At 45.6% G+C, this 24,139-nt stretch overlaps 3 protein-coding genes and 1 pseudogene across 4 annotated transcripts; all 4 read left to right on the plus strand.

Moving 5' to 3' along the window:
- The first annotated feature begins 2,847 nt into the window (after positions 1–2,847).
- On the plus strand, positions 2,848–7,997 carry LOC125547936 (annotated as a pseudogene).
- Positions 7,998–8,001: 4 nt separating this feature from the next.
- On the plus strand, positions 8,002–9,789 carry LOC125547937. Its single transcript, XM_048711667.1, has one exon. The coding sequence runs from the start codon at positions 9,050–9,052 to the stop codon at positions 9,482–9,484; it is 435 nt and encodes a 144-aa protein (XP_048567624.1). The 5' UTR covers positions 8,002–9,049; the 3' UTR covers positions 9,485–9,789.
- Positions 9,790–12,363: 2,574 nt separating this feature from the next.
- LOC125542823 (serine/threonine-protein phosphatase 7 long form homolog) lies at positions 12,364–16,863 on the plus strand. Of its 2 annotated transcripts, none has more exons than XM_048706031.1 (6): positions 12,364–12,516; positions 13,081–13,757; positions 13,847–14,901; positions 15,009–15,303; positions 15,435–15,816; positions 15,983–16,863. In XM_048706031.1, exons 2-5 carry the CDS (start codon positions 13,086–13,088, stop codon positions 15,804–15,806), a joined length of 2,394 nt encoding a protein of 797 aa, XP_048561988.1. In that variant the 5' UTR covers positions 12,364–12,516; positions 13,081–13,085; the 3' UTR covers positions 15,807–15,816; positions 15,983–16,863. The 2 variants fall into 2 exon arrangements, with proteins under 2 accessions (XP_048561988.1, XP_048561987.1); XM_048706030.1 differs by lacking the exon at positions 12,364–12,516 and adding an exon at positions 12,534–12,988.
- Positions 16,864–16,994: 131 nt separating this feature from the next.
- Positions 16,995–19,381, plus strand: LOC125542824 (pentatricopeptide repeat-containing protein At5g66631). Its single transcript, XM_048706032.1, has one exon. The coding sequence runs from the start codon at positions 17,073–17,075 to the stop codon at positions 19,074–19,076; it is 2,004 nt and encodes a 667-aa protein (XP_048561989.1). The 5' UTR covers positions 16,995–17,072; the 3' UTR covers positions 19,077–19,381.
- Positions 19,382–24,139: the final 4,758 nt, after the last annotated feature.

Consider the following 24,139-nt stretch of genomic DNA (forward strand, 5'->3'; position numbering starts at 1 on the left):
GGAATGTGGTGGAGTGCTCTGCTGCGGCGGCGCGGGCGGTCGCTGTTGGAGGAGGCGGGCAAGAAAGTCCGGCGCGCGTACGTGCTTTCGCGCCCTGCCGACCAGAACGAAAGCCGGATCATCACCCTTGCGTGCCGTCCCAATAAATGAGCCCTTAATCCACCCACATTTTATTTTTGTTGTAATATAATATAAAAAGAGGAAAAAGACCTCCACCTCTACGTCAACCATCTTACGTAATTCACCGACTCTATGGCCATATTCCTCAAAATGATCGGACGGACGACTCGGTCAGTGTCCGATCACAAAACCGTAACCCAGTCTTTACAAACCAACCGCCTCTACAAACCAGCCATAGACGTACGGACTGGTACCCTTCAAGCCTAGCCTAAATCTAGGTATTGGGGGGTCCGGACACGCGCATCCGCGTCCATCACGTCGGACCGGCCTACCCTGGCCCACCTCGCCTCCACATACATCCCCACTCCATACGAACTCTACACTGCAATCAAAGCTCACTCCAATCCACTTCTCTTCGTCTTCTCCTTTCACCGTCTCCTCCCCTTTCGATCAATGGCAAGCAACGACGGCAACACAGCGTACGACAGCGACGATGATTGGGAGTTGCTACTGCATGACATGGAGCCAAACGACGTGGAGGAGGTCGCCCTTCGCTTGAAGACGGGGCCGCCGCCGTTGCGCCAACATAATAATATAGAAAATCGACATATCAGCAGTAGTAGAGTCATATTGGACTGATACTATGTCTATGTCGAAGAAGGTGGTGGACAGATTCAAAGATTATGCTACCACTCATGTTGGATAAAAACCTATCTGACCATCCGTTCCAACTGCATACACAAGTTTAAGCCTGCCCTAAAAAAATGTACTCCCTTTACCCAAAATGAGTGTCGTGACTTTAGTTTAAACGGAGGGAGTATTATATTTAGTGAGCAAAACACATCGCTTGACAATACAAAAGGTCTAAGAAAAACCTTGAATTTGTAGTCCAAAGCTAAATCAAATCCTGAACTTCTAATCCCTGAAATCAGCACACCGAACTCTCTGATCTCGGTCCATTTTGAGCCTTACTCTGTTTTCAATGGGATTGCCGGCAGGTCTGGCTACAGTCCACACGACTAGGAAGCGTGTTTTTCCTCTTTTTTTTCTCGCTGCAGGGAAAACACGATTTTTTTTCGTTTCCGAGAGGCACGGCCCGAAAGAAAAAAAAAAGGAAACACATTTTTTCACGCAATTTTTTTTTGAATTTTTTTGGGTCCAAAAGTTAAGAAAGACCGGTGAAAAATCGAAACGTCGAAAAAAACAGGAAAAACCCTTAAAAAGCCAAAAAAACGCGTGCATGAAAAAAAAGTTCGGAGGAAACGCCCAGAGCGCGACACGTGACGGGCGGCTGAGAGCGCGCCAAGTGGCGCTGATCGTTGTGAGGCTCCCGAAGAAGCGCTCGTTAACTAGTTGCTCTCGTGATTTTCCTTTTCGTAAAAGGCGATTTAAATTTTTTTATCCCGCTAGCCAACCTAACCAATGCCATTTAGTGACAAATGAGAAGCATGGAATTATTTAATCTCATACCACAACATCGACATCGAGTGAAAATATTTTTTAATTTTCTTTCGAGACTTTTTCTTGAAAATTTTCAAAGAAAACGGAATGAACATTTTTTTTGGAAAAGACAAAGAAATTTTGAAAACCAGAACTATTTTGAAACCTGAACATTTCTAAAGTGTGAACACTTTTTAAAAAAAACCAACATATTTTTGAAAGCTCCAAGAATTTTTGAAACCTGGGAAAATATTAAAGTATGATTTTTTTCAAACAAGAATTGTTTTGAAACGTACACATTTTTATATAAAAATGGGAACAGATTTTGAAACCTCAAAAAAATAAAGTGCGAGAACTTTCTATTTTGTTAAAAATGGGAACAGATTTTCAAATATTTGTTCATGTTTCAAACTTGTCCGCACTTTTAAAATTTTGTTCAGGCTTAAAAAAATTCAGTTTTTCAAATTTTTCTTGCACTTTCAAATTTTTCGTTGATTTAAAAAGGGTTCATGTTTTCAAATTTTTTTGTGTTTTGAAAAAAGGGTCATAATCCCGAAAACATTCGGATTTCAAAAAATTGTTGACAATTTTCAAGAAAATGTTTCGTAAAATTTCCAAGATGCTTCCAAATCTCGACGTTCCGATATGTTAAGTACAGTCGCTCTTCTCTATCATCATAAGTAGCTTTCAGGGGAAGTGGCAAGCAACACGAGTTTTGCACCGCCAGGTCGCAAGTTCAACTCACTGTACGCGTCCAGTCGCAGCGAAATCCCTGCCAGGTCCATGCTTCATGCATTGTGGCCGGCCCAGTCGCGTGCGGTGGCAACCAAATCCTAGGCCTGTTTGGCAAAGCGCTCAAGGTTTAAAATAGACCGAGATTGAAGAGTTCGATGAAGTGATTTCAGGGATTACAAGTGGAAGGTTTGACTTAGCCTTCGTCTACAAGTTCAAGGTTTGTTTTAGACTTTTTTCCCTTGACAATTATACCGAGGTGCTTTACAAGCGACATCCAATGCACTTGCAATTGGGCTTAGAAATTTGATGTTTTAAGCCTGCTCACCATTGTCACGCGAGATTGGCTACTGGTTGTATGTGCCCTTGGCACTTGGGTCTCAATTCTGGTTCCCAAGTCCCAATAGCAACGTGACCGAACTGGTAACGGAGCCCGACACGCAGAATATCCAAAAACTGTTCTTCACAGCATCAGCATCAGCACCCCGGATATGCTCCTGCCATGGTGTTCGGATTTCCCAGCCTGCCCATACACATGAAGAGGGAAATGGTATTTTGATGAACGTTGCTTAATTCCTCCCGCCGCCGCACGCCCAGAATGGGGGCCAAGGGGGTGGCAATGGCATCGTCGGCGGCGGGGACGGCGGCGCTGGTCTACGTCGTGCTATCCGGACGGCTGTCCCCCGACGGCGCGGAGGAGGCGCCAAGGAGGCGGCACGGGCGGAGCGGCGTTGACGGGGAAAGCGAGGCGAGGTGGCCGGAGAGCGCGCCGGCGAGCTGGAGGGAGGCCGCGGCCGTGGCGGCGAGGACGGTAGGTTCGCGTACGGCGAGACGCTGGGGAAGTGGCCGTTCGGGGACATCGCCTTCGGGATCAGCCACTACATGCGCCTCCAGGTGAGCGATCACCACACCCCGGCCCGAAATCAAATGTTTCCTTCCATCTGCTGGAATAGTCGCCGTTTCTGCTTGCTCGTCATGAAGTGAGGAAAGACATGCGTCGCTTGAGTTTTGCTTAGATCATGCTTTTGTTTGTTACGAACTAGGTACATGGTGACCAAGGACATAACCTTACTTTACTCCTTTTATTTACTTAACTCGTGAAAGAACCCCTGAAAAAAATCGTGTCCATTTCGGAGTACTTGGGAACTGAACAGATCTACTTATGTTATGGGATCACCTTGTCTCAAGCCACGACCATTCTTGAAATAGGGGTCCATAGCCCCGTTGATGAAGATGGCAATATGCATTACAAATTAGTTGCATTACGTGGTGAGCATAGCCAGGATTGAAACCCTCTAGTGAAGAGAATATCACGAAGGAAAGACCAATGAACGCAATCATAGGCTTTTTCAAAATCAAGCTTGAGGATGACCACCTCGTGCCCCGGGTGTGGATGCCATGGATCAGTTTCCATGTAGTTCAAATGATACTGTCAAGAATAGCTCTCCCCTTAATGAATGCACAGTGAGTTTGGCTAATGAGCTTATGAGCAAGCAGAGATAATCTAGTAGCAAACGCCTTGGGAGAGAATTTGGTAATGTTGTTAATGAGAATGATGGGTCTGAAAAGGTGGATGTTATCAACACCCTTAACTTTTGAAATGAGCATAAGTATCGCATAATTGAGGCCTTTAATATCCACCGTTCCCAAACAGAAACCCTCCACAATTTTATATAGGAGGGTCTTAAGCAACCCTAAAACTTCTTAAAGAACGGAATCAAGAAGCGTCAGGGCAGGAGCCCAAGAGGAATTGGAGGAAGAAATAGCCTTATCCACAAGAGAGAGGAATCATCAAGACATCGTTATCAACGTAAAAAGTACAACGATCAGGACCCCAAGCTTGAGGGTCAGACAGGAAGTTGGAAGGATGCTGAAAGCTAAGCAAAGAGGAGTAAAAATTGTAGATGTGAGCAGTAACTGCATGGGGGTCGGTGACCATGACATCATTAATGATCAGCAGATCAATGTAGCAGCGACATCTGCAACCGTTGGAAAGTCCATGGAAGTAAGCCGTGTTAGTGTCGCCCTTGAAGATCCAATTGAGGCGGCCCCTTTGTTTCCAGTAGTTCTCCTTTTGATGATGAATGGACACCAAGTCCGCTTCCAGATCATATCATTGTTGCCATCTGCACTAGTAGAAAACAGGGTTTTGGTCACAACGCAATATACACATTAGTCCCGGTTGTATTACGAACCGGGATTAATGTGAGCATTAGTCCCGGTTCGAGAGGCATTAATCCCGGTTCGAGAGGCATTAATCCCGGTTCAAATGGGCCCTTTAGCCTCGGTTCGTGTCTCAAACCGGGACTAAAGGGCCCATTTCTCAAACTCTACCCCCCCTGCGCGGTGTATCGCCATTTCAGTTTTGAAAAAAACAAAAGAAAATGATAAAAACTTCAAAAAATAAAATCCTTTGAGATGTAGTTATATTACTACATCTATTAGTTAGGAAAATTAAAAAACTTAAATTTGGACATGTTTTGTGAAAAAGTGTTACGAAAAAGTAAAACGGCTATAACTTTTGCATACGATGTCGGAAAAGAACGTATAATATATCAAAATGTTCAGCACGAAAATACGCATCCGATTTTGATGGCCTATGACCTGTTTGCAAATTTTTAGAATCCTCAAATTCTTAAAAGAAAAAAAGATATGCTCAAATTTCAGTTTTTTTGAATTTTGGTTAAATCAGGTCAAACTATGGTCAAACTACTTATTCAAGAAGTATTAGTGTTACTAAATAATTATTTTATTTTTTTGAATTTTGGTCAAATCTAGTCAAACTGTGGTCGTCAAACAATGATCAAACTACTTACTCAAGAAATATTAGTGTTACTAAATAATTATTGTTTTTTAGAATAATAATTTCAAACTCAAACAGTGAAACGTGTGACTTAATGCTCAAGCTAAACTCCCGAGGGTTAATAGGATTGACATCTTACTATTGTCAGGAAAACAACAAGTGCAGACTTGGAAACGAGGGGGAATAGAACCCGGAGAGGATGGGTGACCGACCGAGAAGTTAGATGATTTGGAATGATGAGGGGTGATTAGAGATTAGAGGTTAAATTGAGCAGTGATGAGGGGTGATTAGAGATTAAATTGTAAAATAATTTAGAAATTTGAAAATCGAAAAAATATCAAAAAAATAAAAATTTCGTAAAATTTTCTTTAGTCTCGGTTGGTCCGGGACTAAAGGTGGAGCTCCAGACAGCGGCCACGTGGAGGGCCTTTAGTCCCGGTTCGTAACAGAACCAGGACTAGGGGGGGGGGGCTTTAGTACCGACCCTTTAATCCCGACTAATGGGCCTTTTCTACTAGTGCTGGTGGCATCTAACCCAGAGGAATCAGCCACACTTCGAAGCTTTTTGACCTTATCAAATAAGACTTGTTTGGGATTGTTTGTTTGGGATAACCCACTAGGGAGCTCGCCCTTTGCCCGGGCAGGGCGGGGTGGAGCGGTGGGGGCTAGATCTGGCCGGCCCAAGAGGGTCTTGGAGCTGGGGCTGTCCACGGATGGGGAAGGAGGGGCCTTTCCGCTCGTCTCTTTGGTCATCGTGGCGTCAAGTCTACGGTGAGGTGGTGTAGGGGTCATGGATGCCAGGGCAGTGCGTTGGTGATTGGAGTCATGGTGCTCGTGGGCGGAGCTCATGGCTCGGGTATTGGCTGGCTGTCATGGTTGTGTGGGAGGCGTGGTGTCATGTGTGCGACGGCCAGTGGCGGTGGTGCAGCGAGCGTGGCTTGGTGTACTCTGTCTTGGTGATGAAGGGGGCTTGCCGGGGTGAAAACCTTCTTTAGCCTTGTTAGGTCGACGGAGGCGGCGCTTGTGGGTGTCGTATCCTTCTTGAAGGCGTCGTCGTGGTTCCTCTTCACCCCCTTTGTTGCTCCCGGGGAAACCTTGATCCCTGGATCAGGCAGTGGCAGCACTCCGGTGTCGTATCCTTCCTGAAGGCGCCGTCTTAGAGCACTCAGCTCGTCATGCACAACTTTGTATCTTCGCGGTGGCTTGTTCACCATGGAGGACCCCAGAGTTCTCAAGCAGTGCCCTATCTACCTACATGTAGATTATATTGCTTGGGGTAGTAGGGGGTCATGTTGTTGCTCCTAATTACCCTTGTGTATATCTTGCCTTGAGTGTGTGTGGTGGTGTGGAGTTGCCTGTTTGGTTGTTGCTTTGTATATAAAGCGCGACACGAGCCTTTTTCGATATAGAATGTCAATGTTCTCATTTCTAATGTAGGCATGCAGGTGGTTGCATCGCCCCCTAGCACCGAAACCACGCATATTCCAAAATAGGATTCTTGTAGGCCCAAGAGAGTGTGGATGTAGATACTAGATCTGCAGATCTTCACGCCCTCGAGCCTTCCACGGCGAGGTTTCTTTCCCTCAGACGCCGTCTGGCCACAACCACCAGTCGTCAGGGGATAGGAAGTCGAGGCATTCAGCTCAGCAGCATGGTTCTGATTGGTTTGTTACTTATGATGAACCCATGACCTTTACCAAACCAATTTCATTGACATGATTTGGTTGAAGAAAATGTATTGCTTTTTCTCTGATTAACTATTCATTTCTCCAGGGAAATCTGCAGCATGAGTATAGAAGTGGCAATTGTGTGCCCTTGGAAGGTCATGCAGTAAGGCAGGAGCTGATTGTACTTCTCAGGTACCTGAGACTCTGCATGTTCTTCTCAAAGGAGCATTATGAAGTGTTCCTAGAGTTTGGTGGATATGAGCAGAATGATATTCTCATAAGGAAGTCCAAGGCAAAGGTATGTATGTATCACACTGAGCCAAATTTCTGATCATCTTAGCACAGATTGTGAACTGGAAATGTCTTATAGAGTAAATCTTGTGCGGCTATGCAGCTTATGAAGCCCGCGTTCACGGTTGTTCGTGACGAAAGTACCAGATGCTTCCTCCTTTTTATCCGGGGAGCTATCAGTGTTAAGGATCGCCTGACGGCGGCAACTGCTGCAGAGGTTCCGTTTCATCATGCTGTGTCACAAGAAGGCCGTGGATCCTGTATAGTTGTTGGGCATGCACATTGTGGAATGGTTGCAGCAGCTCGCTGGGTTGCGGATCAGGCCATTCCCTGCCTCAGCAGAGCAGTCGAGCGATTTCCAGACTACAAAATTAAGGTAAGTAACTAAATATTTTTGGCTCAAAAATATATATTTCCTGAACCTCCGAAAATGTGATTTCCATTCAAATGCTTTACAAAACTAGAGCTGTAGAAGACCTTACTGAGTTAGCCTAGTCTGAATGTTATTTTTGATACACATCCATTTGAGCGACAAGTAATTTGGATCGGACGGAGTATTTCTCTTGGTAGTATGAGTCAACTTTCACAGTAAAGTGGAACAGATTTGGCACTGTAAGGTAAGGCAGATGACATAAGCTGCATCAAGATTTTTGCTAACTAAAATAATATCATCGTTCTTTCATTTTAGATCATTGGACATTCAATGGGTGCTGCTATTGCAGCTATTTTAACATACATACTACGTGAGAACAAGAAGTTATCATCAGCTTCATGTATTGCCTTTGGACCAGGTATTGTACTGTAGTCAATTCCAGATTGAAAATCGACCTTTAAACAAATGGATATAGAGAAAAAACACTGCATGTCAATCTAATATTCCCTCCATCCCAAAATAAGTGTCATTGATTTAATACAAGTTTGTACTAAATCAGCTACACTTATTTTGGGACGGATGGAGTACTACCTGTTCCTAAATGTAAGACACTTTTAACTGCAAAAACATCTTACATTTAGGAATAGAGAGGGTGTACGTAACAATGATGCACCACTTGCACTGTTAAGAAACAACCGTTCATTTTAAGAAAGGTCTGCGTGGAATCATTACTCGCACAAATACAAAATGAATACTAAAAGCTTAAGTATGCTGAACACCGGCATTGACATTGTCACCCGAAGCAACAGACCTGATACTCAGTTGATGTGCTAAAGAATCACTAGCCTGAAACGAAGCAGCTAATATCTGCAGCGATGTCATAGTCCCTTCTTTTTGGTTCCAAAAAAAGCTTATCAATATTTCGTTACAGATGTAGTTTAACATAACATTTCGAACTGCTACTGTCCAGCTGCTTGCATGAGCTGGGACTTGGCTGAATCCAGCAAAGACTTCGTCACCACTGTTGTCAATAGAAATGATCTGGTCCCATCTTTTGGCAAGGTCTCAGCCGCTGAACTTCGTACAAAGGTACCCCATATGGCCACATATTTTCATATAGTGATGCGAATACGAATGAAATCTCTAAATTTGTGTGTTCCTTCGTCCTTCCATAGCTAAAATGCAATGAGTTGGTTGTCTCTCTTCTAGTTGTTTTTTTTTCATTTTGTGGTGAACAACAGTAGGTGGTTAAAATAAAAGCAAAAAATGTGTGTGCTGTAAACACAATTTATTAGCGCAGAAGCATCATAGATCATACGTTTGCATTCGTTACGGAATCTCTGCAGGTTATGGCATCATCCTGGGCACCTGGTCTCCAGGAGCATATTCAGCAGAAAAGATTCCTGAGTTTTATAAACCACTCTGTAGACCTCATGCGATCCTACATTCCTTTTGTATCCAGTCCAAGTTCTAAGGTTGCAAATGTCGATATGCTGCAATCTTGGACTGCTGAGGTACTAGATTTCTTTTTCAGACATAAAAAGAACTGGTGATGCAACATCAGAGGTTCATTTTGTATTTTATCATGTGCCGAGTTAATTTGGCTTACAAATCCAGGGTGAGATGAAGCATTCAGAGGGCGTGCATGAAGTAGTGAAGAAACATTCTGCCCTATCCTGCTGGCCATATGTTGCTACAAAGAGTCAAGCTTTTGATGAAGCTGGGAAAGGAACAGATGGAGAACACATGGAGCAGCTCCTGGAAGCCCTGCGATCACCGTCGAGTGCCTCTCAAGCACCTCGGCATTGCCAGTTGTACCCCCCAGGAAGAATCATGCACATGGTTGCATTGCCAAAATCAGAAGAGCAAGGCAGCCAGAGTGAGGGTGTTGCCCTCTACGAGACCCCTCGCGACATGTACAACAAGATCCGACTCGACAGATCGATGATAAGGGACCATTACATGCCTAGGTACATTGAGACGATGGAGATGCTCATCGACAAGCTTGCAGAGGATGACGTGCCTCCCAGTGACACCAACGGCATCCGGTTGGACTAACTTTACAAATAAGGTACTAGCCACGCCTTCTGAGAGATTTTGTAGGAAATCCTGTATGCGATGATGTTAAAATTTTAACTGCTAATTTTTTTAACTAATTGCTCGGTTGTTATTTGCTTGTTTGATGTTTTTCTATATTATAGTGTATGTATATAAATATCAAGCTGGTACGGACAATGGAGAGTTTCATGAAGGAAAGCTTTATGGTATGAAAAAGTTAATTCATTTTACATAAGGGGATACATTTTGATATTGCATACTACATTTCTATAATTCTATTTCTTCGGTAATTCATATCATCCCTGTTCGACCGCCCGCTGGATTGATACCCGTAATGAAATGATAGAGAGCTTATTTACAACTCAAGAATGGGCCCGAACCAAACATTGAAATTCAACATGGCCCGTCAAAAGGTGGCATCTCAGCAGAAAAAAAAAATCACAAGGCAAACTAAAATTCTGGCAAAAACTATGACAATTTTTCAGATGTCATTCCATTACATATGTATCCACAGAGAACACATACTAACGACCATACGAGCACATAAAACACGAATCCATATATTGTTAAGGTTTTTAAGTTTTCCTACAGATTATTCTCAGTGAAAATAGCATTTTATGATCTTTGCATCTGTTTCTTTGCAAAAAAATGCATATAAATGAAAAATCTGATATTGTGTAGTAACAATAATGTTGTTTTTTGCTTTGCAGGTTTGCTAAAGTTAGCCGATAAAAATGTTCAAAGAAGTTGATGGTGGAAGTTTTAGTAGAGTAACTATTTCAAGAAGAAGACATTTTGCTATGGATCAGTCACACATGAGCTTGATGGAACAAAATGCTATTCTTGCTGGATTTCTAGCCGTAGTTTGCATTTTCGATGTTAAAACTATGATTAGCACACCTCAGTAGTGTTATATTATTTGTGCGAATTGACATGTGTAACTCATGGTTAATGTCTGTGATTGGGTTGAAGTGTTTTTCTTTGCTGATTTGTGTGTATTTCCTGTTTTTCCCTTAAAATTCCAGAGTTATTCTCTACCTTCCTGAGTATCTTGTACCTTCCTGAATTTCCTAGATTTTTGAAGGAAATATACAAATTTTTAATTACTTCTGAATTGATATGATGTTTCTGAAAAGAAACTAGAGTCAATTTTCATTATTTTTGAATATTATATTTTTTCTAAGAATTTTCACACTGCCCTATCATTTTTCTGGACGTGATATCGTCTCCTCTCCCCTGTCATCCAAATTGGCATGGTGATCTCCCCATGGTGGGAGAGGATCCTTGTGGCCATGGAAATACCCCCAAAGGGGATTAGAGCCCTTGGATACTTCCCGCCTTGCAACCAAATTAGGCCTGGCAGTGACAAACCCCCCTTGTGGCCTTCACCGATGTTTTTGGTTCATATATCTTCTTCAGGCATCTAATAAAACTAGAAGGGTTGGGCGCGCTTTGCTGCGCCGTTGTTATTGTTAGGATTCTTAAAAAAATTACTCACTCTGTTTCAAAAAATATGATATATTACTTTTTTTGAAAACTCAAACCTTTTAAGTTTGATCAAATTTATAGAGAAATATATGAACATATATAATATCAAATTGGTGTCATTAGATTCTTCATGAAATAAATTTCCTTTTTTTGTTTAATATCGTGGATGTCGATATTTTTGGCTCTAAACTTGGTCAAAGTTAAAGAAATTTGACATTTCAAAAAACTAATACCCCTTATATATTGAAACTGATGGAATATTTAGTTTGGCGTATGGGGGAGTTGATGCAATGTGTTTTATGTTTATTTATAATGCACTCATTTGGTGGCCCTTTCGATGTGACTATATGTCATCCACAAATCAACTCATCTTCATATGCGAATTTTTTGTGTATGTGGCTGCATGTACTATATTGGTGCTATAGTATCACATTGTGGCCCTTCTTTTTTCTAGGTGGTAGAAGGATGCACGGAGTTCATATGTTTTTATAGGACGGTTGCTGCTGATTGATTTGTAAAATCGTTGCCCCGATCAAAATCATACACCAAATCCAAAATTAAATACCTCAAACGTACGAAAGAGCTTTAAAATTAGGGAACATAGCGAATTAAAATAATTAAATAGGAGAGCTCCTTGAGAAATTGTTGACCCGATCAAAATTGGATGACCTAGTTCTAAATTAAAGACCTTAATTAATAGTGAAACCTTAAAAAAATAAGAAACATAGTGTATAGTATAAAATAATTAAATAAGAGAGCTTTTATTGATTCGGTCAAAATCAGATGACCCAATTGCAATCGGAGACCTCAATTGATTGCGAGGCCTTAAAAACTAGGGAGCTTAGTGTTATGGAGGATTTAGAGCAATGACTTGTATTGACATAGCTGCATCCGAGTCGGTTGTGGTCTTGTCTTGAGTGTTTGGTTGTCCCGACTATGTCTTACAAGTTTATAAGCTTAATTTATAAGGGCATCTTCACACACCTACATACGCCCGGATATGACTGTCTGGACATAGTTTGTATCCAACACGGAGTTGTATTTGTCCGTGGACACGTCCACAAATCGGAAGTAAAGTTAGGAAATGTTTGCGGTAGTCTGGATGTCCGCTTCACCAATTAAATGCCACCACACACAATTGATCGGTTATTTGACTGGAGGATTGCAGCTCACATGCTATTTTAAAGTTGATAAGATGAACATCTAAGGTATAAAGTTGGATGACCAGCTTTCGTATTCGTGTTTGTGAACACAATCGCGGACATCTGCGCTGTCGATTTTGAGGGATTGCGTAGGAGATGCCCTAACTCTATTATTTCTATTTATTTATTCATCTAGACACAACTTCTGAATGTTCTCGATTTTTTTTGTATGTACGGGAGAGTCATGTGTCATTTAGTCATTTCCTTAGTAGACGCTGAACACTCCAGCGTCGGAGACCAAAACCGCAGCAGCGACAAACGCTTGACGCGAGCTCCCACCTACTCGCCGCCACCGTCCCTGGCGACGTCGGCGCCGCCGCGGAACCCTTCCGCGCCTTTCCGGTAAGCTCTGCCCCTCCCTCCCGGACAGGTGCGCTCGTCCGTCGCTCGCCCCGGAGCCACCATAGCCCTCTCGCGCGAGCTGTACTCGCCGGAGATTTGGGGGGCGATTTTCAATTACGAGTTCTTCCGATTTCACTTTGGATGCTGGTGCGGCCTCTGTGAGCGGCGAGGACAAAGCTAGGCTGTTGCGTTGGGCACCCTTGGTTTAGCTTAGCAGTGGGAGTGAAGTTGGGGGAAAGGTTAGCTAGGGTTTGCAGCAGCGGGGAACTTGAGACGAACGGCGCCTATGGTGATTGGGACCAAGAATCCTAGTTCTTTGGATTCTAAAATACGAATCCTAGTTCTTTCCTTTCTCGCCCTTGGAGTGGTTCTAGGCAATGGTGACTCCTCTAGCGAGCTTGGCGCCTCGATTGGGGGAACGAAGTTCCTTTTGGTGTTGTCCAATTTGGTGCTCCATGATTTGCCGGAATGAGTACTGACATGCTCATGAATCACACTTTTGGTTTAGATATTTGTATTGCAAATTTGGGCACTCTTTGAATTGGATGCATTCATGTTTGGCAGGGACAATGGACAAATTTGTGCGAATTTACAGCGGTGGGGAGCTGGTGAAGGGTCCAAATGGGGTGGAATTCGGGGACCTCTCCGAGCAGGGTATATGGTTCAAGGCAGCACCCACATACAGTGAGCTGATTGACGCCGTGTACAAGAAGCTTGGGCTGGAACCGGCGACACACAATGTCCGCGCACAGGGGAGGACGAATGTTGGCGGCGGTGCTCATCGGCACTTCATCATGGTGCCTATCGACGACGATATGTCCTGGAGTAACTATGTCAAAGCAGTTTTCAATGGCACCGACTGGAATTGCCTGGAGGTTTATGTTCAGGCAGAGAAGCATCTATCTCCAGAGCCGGTTTCCCCGGAGCCTGCATTGCTGGACAGTGAACCACTGGATGCGCAGCATCAGAATACCCCACCGCGAGATCCAGAACAGGGTGCTTCTCTTTTTGCTCCTTCGATGGTGACCGTCAATGCACCAACCGTTCATTCTCAACATGCTCGACTACGAAGAATAAGGAGCACCAGGGCCCGTGCTGGCATTCGTGGGCGGTTTGCAGGTGAAGAGGTTCAGTCTGGTCAGAACCAGTGTGGAGCTTCAGGGACAGTTGATACAACTAGCTCTCTTTTAATTGGGCTGTATGACGAGGTTCATCGTGGCCGTGCTTTAGCATCAGGCCAGGTAGATCAATGACAACCTGTATCATTTATATGCAAATAAATGTGTTATAGTGATAGTCCACTGATTTCTGTTTCCTTGATTTGGCACAGCATCTAAGTGAGCTCAATCCTCGTAACCGTGAGCCTCTTCGGTTTGACAAGCGGTACGAACGTTACCTTAGGCCAGCTGGGTTGATGGGGTTGGCGAATATTTGCAGGGCTGGACTGCCCTCCATTGATCGTGCACTCGTCTCTGCACTAGTTGATCGGTGGAGACCTGAGACACACACTTTTCACATGCCTTGTGGTGAGATTACAATCACACTACAGGATGTTGCGATGATTCTTGGGCTACCTATCTCTGGCCATGCTGTCATTGTAAACAAAACAGAGTCCTACATTGAATTGTACCAGCGTTACCTTGGGAAGGCACCTCCTTCAGATAAGTCCCGTCCTGGGTTGAGGGTTGCATGGGTCAGAGCTGAGTTTAATAAGTGCCCTGAAGATGCCGACGAGGAGACCATAAAGCAGCATGCAAGGGCATACATCCTTAGCCTGGTTGGTGGTCTATTGTTTCCTGATGCCTCTGGTGATAGGTACACTGTCTATCCCTTTCCGCTGATAGCTGATCTTGAGAACATTGGTTCATACAGTTGGGGTTCTGCCACTCTGGCATATCTCTACAGGGCAATGTGTGATGCTTGCAGGAGGCAATCAGATCAAAGTAATCTGACTGGTTGCCTTCTGCTCCTTCAGTTCTGGTCATGGGAGCGCTTCCCAATCGGCAGGCCAGATATGCTAAAGCCGAAATTCCCAAACGTCGATGAGCTAGAGGATGACAGGGATAGACCCACGGTTGGTCTCAGATGGGTTGTGGGGGCGTGCACGTATCGGTCAGCTCCAGCACGTTGCTATGAGCACTTTACAAATGAGTTCGACCTATTAACAGATGACCAGGTTGTTTGGAGCCCATATAGGGAGGACCGCGTGAAGACACTACATCTTGCACCTATATGTACCCAGGATTCTCATTTGTGGCTAACTCAAGCACCTCTAGTTTTTTTCTTCATGGTGGAAGTTTACACACCGGAGAGAGTGATGCGTCAATTTGGTCTCCATCAGGAATGCCCGCCACCATTTCGGGACACCAGCGTGGAACTCCATTGGTATGTCCAAAGATATGTCTGTTGACTGTGCATGATTGTTTTCGATTCGAGGAAGTTGGAAATTATGTACCAGTAGCCACCCATAAGGTTTTCTGATGATTTTGCAGGTGTTGTCGTGGAAAGGTCCGTAGTGATTGGGCAGATAAGCATAAGTCTTTTGTGGATATGTGGGAAGTAAAGGAGCAGCATGTTATCATGGAAGAACAACCATACGATCATGCCAACTACATGGATTATTTGCGGTGGTACAGACGGTCGACACGTATCCGCCTCTGCACACCGAGAATAAGTAATGGCCACCAGGATGGGGCATCCGTGCGAACTGCAACAGCTGATGATGAAGATTCTTTGCGTGCTTCAAAGCTTCGGTACACCCCCAGAGCTCATCTGATCCACTCAGTGGTAAGATATTCTCCTTGTAAGATGTATTTAATTTTCTCATGACGACACACACTATTATCAAGCGCAGAGATTCAGATCATCTTCTTCTGCATACACATGAATATTTCTGACACCTCCATGTTTCATTCCAGACTGACAAACTCACTATTCTGGCGAAGGAGGCAGCTTCACAAAAGGGGTGCTCCAGAGGCGAATGTAGCGCTTTCATTGAGCGAGTCACTAGAACGTGTGTAGAACTTGTTGGGGAACTTGGCGGGTCATCACTTTGCGACATTGCTGCGGCGGTTCCAGATTCAACAACTATTGCAGCTGAACAGGGGTCTGAGGGCCAGAGGGACACAGAGGATGAGTTAAATAACTCCATGGTGCCTGATCAGGAGAATGAGTCGGGCCCTGTTTGTGAGAAGCGGACTCGATTCCAGGTTGATCATACACAAGTGGACAGCAGGGTCCATTCAAGGTCACCAAGCAAGAGGAGGAGGGGCGGACCAGCTCCAAGATGAAACCTACTTGGTGAGTGGTTCAGAAACAGTTTTGCCACTCTTGTTGGACAGTCGTAACATAGTTCCTTCTATTTCATCATGTTTTCTTCAGTCTGCCTCTGCTGTAGTTGAACAATTGCACAAATGATTCTTGGACCATTATTTCTCTGCTTACTGCTTTTGTTTGAAAATTACAGGGCTTGTGTGTTTCAGTCATATAAGGTCGTGGTCTGAAGAAAGGGTGTGATGGTTAGCGACTCCAGAAGTTCATGCCTCTGACAAGTTTAACATTGGCTGCTATAGAAGCGATGGAGATCGCAAATCTGCAGTCAGAGGAGTATGGTTCTCGTTTTCTATTTTTTCTTGTAGGCAGTCGTAGCATGGATCCCGTGTTTATATGTCCATGGTCTACAATGAACTCCTCCGTTGGCACAGCCATATAGTGAACTATTGCTCATTCATCCCATTTGTGGGACTGAAACTTGAAGTGAACTCATTCTATCCGACTGGTGGTTACTCCCAGGCTTTACTGTCCCTGATGCGCCCGGGAGCGCATGTTGCAGAGATTGACAGAGCAATCGTCTCAGACGACATATGAGGTTTCCTCGGCACACCTTCAAGGAGTTTCCTCCACATCTGATTCTCCAGCAAATGTGATGTATGATCAGCTTTGCTTCGACCGGGGAAAAACAGATAGGTTGTACAGTTTTGCTAGAGCTCATTTAAATGAGATATAATTTGGTCTTATTCATCTTTTATAGCCATTGAATGTGATGCTATAAGATGCGTGTGTACTGATGTGGATTGTATCTGTTATTGTTTTTAAGGTAAATGAGACCAAAGTATATCTCATCTAAATGAGTTCTAGGCACTCCCTAGGTTGTAACCGGTTCCGGACTGGTCCGATGTTCCCCGCTTTTCTGGCTTCTTCATCATTGGCGGCGATGACTGCTTCAGGGGATGAGGCTTTAATGTTGGTCCATGGAACCATTTGGTGTACTGAATTGGGCATGCTGACCTATGCATCTCCTTGGCCATAGTTGCAATTTGCAAAACCAATACTGATCTGCTGCTCAAACTGGCTGCTCCTGCTAGTATCTTAGACTGAAATTGTATTGTGCTAAATGATGTGTAATGTGCTACTGTTCTTGAATTCACATGTACAGGGAAAACATGGTAGAATTGAATCACGTAGTCACGATGAACTAAACTGAATTGAAGAAAAGTCATCAGAAATTATGGTGTCTGCTTTAAATCATCTAGTGTATGAAACACTGAAGAAATGGAATGCTGTTAACCTGTGATGTGGCTGTACTGTTGGGTGCAGATGATTTGAGTTTTACTAAAACCTGTCTCTTGAGCTGGGGGGACGACGAGCTCGGGCGTCCCTCGTCTCGCCGCCGCCGCCACGCGATGCCCCCGCCCGGCAGCCGCGTCGCCGCCTACCTCCGCCGCGCGCGCCTCATCGACTCGCTGCGCCTCCGCCTCCGCTCCCCTTCCTCCTCCCCGCCGCCGCCCCCACCCGACGACCCCGTGGTCGCGCTCCACGGCATCCGCGCCGCGCCCACCCCGGCGGCGGCGCTCTCCTTCTTCCGCGCCCTCCCCTCGCCGGCCCCGCTCCCGCTCTTCCACGCGCTCGCCTCCCGCCTCGCCAACCCCGCGTCGCTCCCCGACCTCCGCTCCCTGCTCGCCTCCTTCCCCCTGCCCCCTCCCCCGCTCGCGCGCCTCCGCCTCCTCGCCGCCGCGGGGGACCGCCCTGCCGCCCTCGCCGCCTTCGCCTCCATCCCGACCGCCCCGCACCGCCCCGCCGAGGCGCACACCCTCGTCATCAGCCTCCACGCCGGCGCGGGCGACCACGCCGCCGCCGTGGACGCGTTCGGCGCCATGGTCCGCGAGGGCGCGCTCCCCAACGCGCGCACCTACACCGTCGTCGTCGCCCACCTCGCCTCCGCGGGGTTCGTCGACCAGGCGCTCGAGGTGTTCCGGCTCCTGCCGTCGCTGCGCACGCGCCGGACCACCCGGCAGTACAACGTGCTCGCCGAGGCGCTCGCGGAGGCCGGCAGGTTCGACCAGCTCCGGTGGCTGGTCCGCGAGATGGCGGCCGTCGACGGCGTCATGCCCGGGCCGCAGACGCGGGCCGCCATCGCCGCCATGAGGAAAGCCGGCCACACGGAGGGCACCCAGGACTTCGTGGAGGAGCTTTCGCCGGATGCTAGGATTCCGTACGCCGTGGACGACGCGGACGGCGAGGGAGACAGCGAGGAGGAAGAGGATGGTGGCAAGGACACGCCCAGAGCTAAGGAGACGCCGCTCAAGCCATGGCTGGATCCGCGGGAGCTCGCCAGGGCGCTGGAAGGCTGGGACCCCAAGGAGGTGGTGGAGCTGGAGGCCGCCGGGATCGTCTGGACGCCGCGGCTCGTGTGCAAGCTCCTGCGCGCGTTCAGGAAGCCGGGGACGGCGTGGGAGTTCTTCTGCTGGGTGGCGTGCCGCCCCGGCGGCTTCGCGCACGACCGCGACACCGTGGCGAGGATGGCCGCCATCCTCGCCCGCGCCGGCCGCGACGACCTGGTGGAGCGCCTGCTGGCCAAGGTGCGGGACGACGGCATCCTCCTCCCGTTCGCCACCGTGCGACTAATCGTCGACTTCTACGGGCTCTCCAAGAATGCCGACGCGGCGGTGAGGGTGTTCCGGGAAGCCGACTCCATCTGCGGCCCCGTGTCGCGGCCCAACCTCGCGCTGCTCTGCTCGTCGCTGCTGAGGACGATGGCCAAGTGCCGGCGGGGGCGCGACGCCACGGAGCTCCTGGAGGAGATGATGGCGACGCGCGGCGTGCTCCCGGACCTGCAGACATTCTCGGGGCTGATGGAGCACCTGGCCGGCGCCGGCGACCTCCAGGGCGTGCACAGGCTGTTCGGGATGGTGCGGCAGTGCGAGCTGCGCCCCGACGGGCACATGTACGCCGTGCTGATCAGGGCCTACTGCAAGCGGGAGCGCGCGGCGCTCGCGGTGAAGCTGTTCGACGAAATGCGCGGCGCCGGGGTGGCGCCGGACGCGCCCACCAAGGCGCTGCTTGTGAAGAGCCTGTGGCGGGAGGGGAAACTCCGGGAGGCGGCGCTGGTCGAGGAGAGGTGCGAGGAGATGATCGCGGCAGACGGCGGCCTTCCTGGGGCGGCGCCGGGGCATGTATGGACGGCGAGCGCCGCTGACTTGAACAAGGTGTATGGCATCTACTCCGGGTGCTTCAGGGAGCCTGATGCAGAGCAGTTGGCGGCTGATGGAGGCACTGATTGATGCTACTCCATTTCAGAGTTTAGATACAAGAGCACAACATTTTCAGTGGCATTGCAGAAGAAGAAGCATGGCAACATCGAGGAGGAAGAATAGAGTCATTAGAGGAGATGCCCGCTAAACCCTACGGCGTACTTTACTTCTAAAAAATGCTATCAACAAAAAATGGGGGAAGGCAGAATAATACTTCATAAGGCTGCCTGTAGTGAGAGTATATTATCTCCTTTTCGGTTTATAGAGCTCAATTTAAAAATCTCACCAACGAAGATAAATAGTTAGTGGTGAAATATTTCTTGTGGTTTGCAAAAGCAATCAATGCTCTTTTTTCTTAAAAATTATGTTTACCAATGCATTAAGTGCAATGCATGCATGCATAAAGTACATGCATGATCAATTTTCTCTTAATCTTTACATGCAATGATTTAATGCATCTCGAAATCTGAAAATGTGATAAAGAACAATCAAATTAAGACTTATAAAACAAGAAACCTCAAATTTTTAAATAAGCCCTATAAACCGAAAAGGGGGAGTTCATCCCCATAAAGACTGGAGCAGCATGGGGATGAACTCCATCTCCACATTCCTTGTAGACATGACCAAAGTCTCCGCACACAGCACACAAATCTGGCAGCATCTCATACTTCACCCTAAAATTTTGCCTCTCCTTCTACTTGGCTAGAGACAACATTCTTCAAAGGCCCATGCACTTTAATCCTGATCCCCACCCTGAAAAAATTGCCCTCAAAGTCCTGAGAATTTTGTTTAGAATAGATGTATCCGCCCACAGTTCCCTCTAGTGATTTGAACATTGGATAGTAACCATCAGGTAAATCATGAATTTGAATCCATATCTCAACTGGGTCTAGGGGGATTAATGACGGCTTCATGAAACCATCATAGGGTGCAAGAACGACAAACATTGCCACAAAACGTTCACGGTCCTTCCTCCATAACCCGTTCCAAGTCTCATAGGCATGATAATTGTAACGTGTACATATTGGTATTGAGAGGCCGAATTTTTACCTCCTTTGTAAGATCCCATGCAACTCTCATGTTTCTCAAGAACTAGTTGTAAGGTTTCTCCATGTGCACCCATGCTATCGCCATCCAGCGGGTTGCTTCTGGTGGCAGTTGTTCGTCCTCCACCACCACATCCACGAGATCTTCTTCCTTGAGTCCAAGTTCCTGCATCATCGTCTAAACATTGCTCGTCGCCAAGCCAGACCCTGAAGCCTCCTCACTCATCTTTGCCACTTTTTCTCGATGAAACATAGTCGCCGGGAGGTAGTCTCGAACCTCTCACGAGATTCACCGCCATGAGGAAACAAAGCACTAACATGAGGATGACTGCTCGGAAACCAAATGGTGTCCTTTTGAGCATCTACTACACTCTCTTATAAGGCAAAACTACAAATAATCATAGGCCCAGACATATAGGATGTCCACTGCGGCACGGTAAACTTATGGTTGGGCCTCTTCTTTCTTCTTGGCCTCCTTGGCTCCATGCAGCATGGCTCGCTGACACGAGCACTTGACATTTGTTCCTATGGAGGCTCTCAAAACATTCATTGCCTACTGAAGATGTTATAGCCCGTAGACACATCGCGGAAAACATTTTATGTGGTTTGTGTGGAGCACCGGAGTCATGGAGGTACTCACTGGTTAGTTGCACCGCTTCGAGATGCACCTTGGGACCTTGCTGATGAGGAGCTTGTTGAGCAGGTCACAGTGATGACGGAGCCCAATGCTAAGCAGTGGATGTTTGTCTCTCTATGGGGTTTGTTGTCGCATGATCATTTTGTGCGTTTACCGGTTACTCTTTGGGTGATATGGACCTCTAGATGCAAGGCAATTCATAAAGGCATTTTTCAAACCCATCAAATGGTCCACTCAATTGCCAATTGCTTTGTCGACAACCTGGATGTATTAAAAGAGATGAGAAGCCCAACACTCGGTCTTGAGTGCAGCCGGTTGTTCCTAGTCGCCCTATGCCCCCCCCGCCACGGGTTACGCCAAAATTTATGTGGACGCATGTGCTAGGGTAGGAAGCGGTGGTTCAATTGCGGCAATGTGTAGAGATAGGGCAGGAAGTTGTGCTTTGGTTATTGATGGTGTTGATGATCCAGCGACCCTGGATCGAGGCTATTGCATGTCGGGAGGCATCCGCCCTAGCCGCGGATCTTCATTTACAGAGCTTTGTCATTGCTTCAAATCAAGTAGTTGCAGATAGCTATGGAGTTATAGCTAGCGAGATCAAAGTAAAAGCATCTCAGTTTTTTTGTAATTTTATTTTCGAAGGTCGTGCTATCAATACTGAAGCACATAGTCTAGCCAAGTTTTCGTTGAATCTAGGTCCGGAGCGCCACGTCTTGTTGCGCCAACCCCGTGACACATTTTGTATCCCACTCTCTATGGTTTTCGCGGGGCTGGCCCATAGACCGGGCAAAAGGGGCAACCGCCTCGGGCCCCAAGAGGGGAGGGCTCACACTACAAATTATACTAGTAAATACTATACATATATACATTATATGTGAAATATTATTAAATGCATAAAATAGAGCCTTAATTTGAAGGAGCACAAATACACACCACATACTAGTAGTTTATACAACGCGCATGCAAACCAATCCGACTAGCGAAGTTGATTTTAATTATGTTAGTCCCCCTTTATGATGGACATCTTAATTAGTATCATAATAAAATTTGTCATAACAAGATTTTAATCTTTAAACCAATGCACACATTTTCATTTGAGAAACGGGTTGGAGATCTCATTAATTTGCACCAAATCAAACCAGGTGGCAAAGTACAATCAACAATTTTTTTTGGTTTTTGATGATTCTATTACTGATCCCAACTTGCAAGTCACATTTGCTCTATCCGAGAAGTTTCTATGAATATAATTGCCTTATATATATTAGAAACCTCTATTATAATATTTGATATATAGTATGATTTAGAAATATCTACCATGTTACTGAATAATATTAAAGGATATATGAATGCACACATATATATGCAAATTTATGTGTATACATTGTATGGTTTATGCAATCCTGGAAAATTTATTTGAAGGAGTTTTTAACAAGAAAGATATTATTTTAGTAAATCATATAATTTAAATTTTGTAGAATCAAAATTTTCAATAATATACATTACAGTTGTGTAACAATGAATAATGTAACTAGTATTTGAAAACATTCTTATGTGATTGAACAATAGAAAATTATAGTATTAATTAAAATTATAATATGGTACACTTAGTTTAAAATAAGTATAAAAGTTTAGTATGAAAAACAATAATTTTACATCGCCCCAGGCCCCTAAATTGTTTGGACCGGCTCTAGGTTTTCGATGAATAAACTTGACTTTACCCCTAAAAAAACTCAGCATTTGCCTCTGTACTTGCGTGCGGAAAACAAGAACAAGAATGCAACATCACCGACGCCCATCCTTCCTTCGCTGCCTACACCAACCAACGGATTGCCTCACCACCACCTATAAAAGCTCAGCATGCGCTTCCTTCTCCTCCTGTAGCGAACATAATAGCAACCAAACCGCCTGCTGCCATGGAACCCCACCACCACCATCTCCGCCATGCACATCCAGGGCGCCGCGTCGCTGCGCCCGCTCCTCCCCGTAATCCTCCTCCTCGCTGCCACGCTTCTCCCTTGGAGCTTGTCATGGTGCCTCGCGCCCACCCACCCCTGCTCAGTGTCGTGTGAGCGCGAGCTCCTCCTCGCCGGTGCATTAAACCCACCATGTACCCTTCCTCAAAACAGCCACCATACCTACCTATTATGGCATTTCCATAGCCATTCTGAGATATATTGCGATGCAACTTTCACCGTTCCGTTTATTATAACACGCACCATCATTGTCATATTGCTTTGCATGATCATGTAGTTGGCATAGTATTTGTGGCAAAGCCACCATTCATATTGTTTTATACATGTCACTCTTGATCATAGCACATCCCGGTACACCTCCAGAGGCATTCATATAGAGTCATATCTTGTTCAAGTATCGAGTTGTAATTCTTTAGTTGTAAGTAAATAAAAGTGTGATGATCTTCATTATTAGAGCATTGTCCCAAGTGAGGAAAGGATGATGGAAGCTATGATTCCCTCACAAGTTGGGATGAGTCTCCGGACTTTACAAAAAAATAAAAGAGGCCAAAGAAGCCAAACCAAAAAAATGAGAGAAAAGAGAGAAGAGCAATGATACTATCCTTTTGCCACACTTGTGCTTCAAAGTGGCACTATGATCTTCATGATAGAGAGTCTCCTATTTTGTCACTTTCATATGCTAGTGGGAATTTTTCATTATAGAGCTTGGCTTGTATATTCCAATGATGGGCTTCCTCGAAGTGCCCTAGGTCTTCGTGAGCAAGCAAGTTGTATGCACATCCACTTAGTTTCTTTTTGAGCTTTCATACACTTATAGCTCTAGTGCATCCGTTGCATGGCAATCCCTACTCACTTGCATCGATATCGATTGATGGGCATCTCCATAGCTCATTAATTTTCCTATTTGATGTGAGACTATCTCCTTCTTTTTGCCTTCTCCAAATCCACCATATTCTATTCCACCTATAGTGCTATATCCATGGCTCACGCTCATGTATTGCGTGAAAATTGAAAAAGTTTGAGAACACTAAAGTATGAAACAATTGCTTGGCTAATACCGGGGTTGTGATGAAATATTTTGTGATATGAAGATGGAGCATAGCCAGACCATATGATTTTGTAGGGATAACTTTCTTTGGCCATGTTATTTTGAGAAGACATGATTGCTTTATTTGTATGCTTGAGTTTTATTGTTTTTATGTCAATATTAAACTTTTGTTTTGAATCTTATGGATTTAAACATTCATGCAACAATAAAGAAGATTACGTTGAAAAATATGTTAGGTAGCATTTCACATACAAAATTCTGTTTTTATCATTTACCTACTCGAGGACGAGCATGAATTAAGCTTGGGGATGCTTGATACGTCTCCAAAGTATCTATAATTTTTGATTGTTCCATGCTATTATATTATCTCTCTTGGATGTTTTATATGC

This window comes from Triticum urartu, chromosome 3 (genome assembly GCF_003073215.2).
Source record: "Triticum urartu cultivar G1812 chromosome 3, Tu2.1, whole genome shotgun sequence".
Lineage (NCBI taxonomy): Eukaryota > Viridiplantae > Streptophyta > Magnoliopsida > Poales > Poaceae > Triticum > Triticum urartu.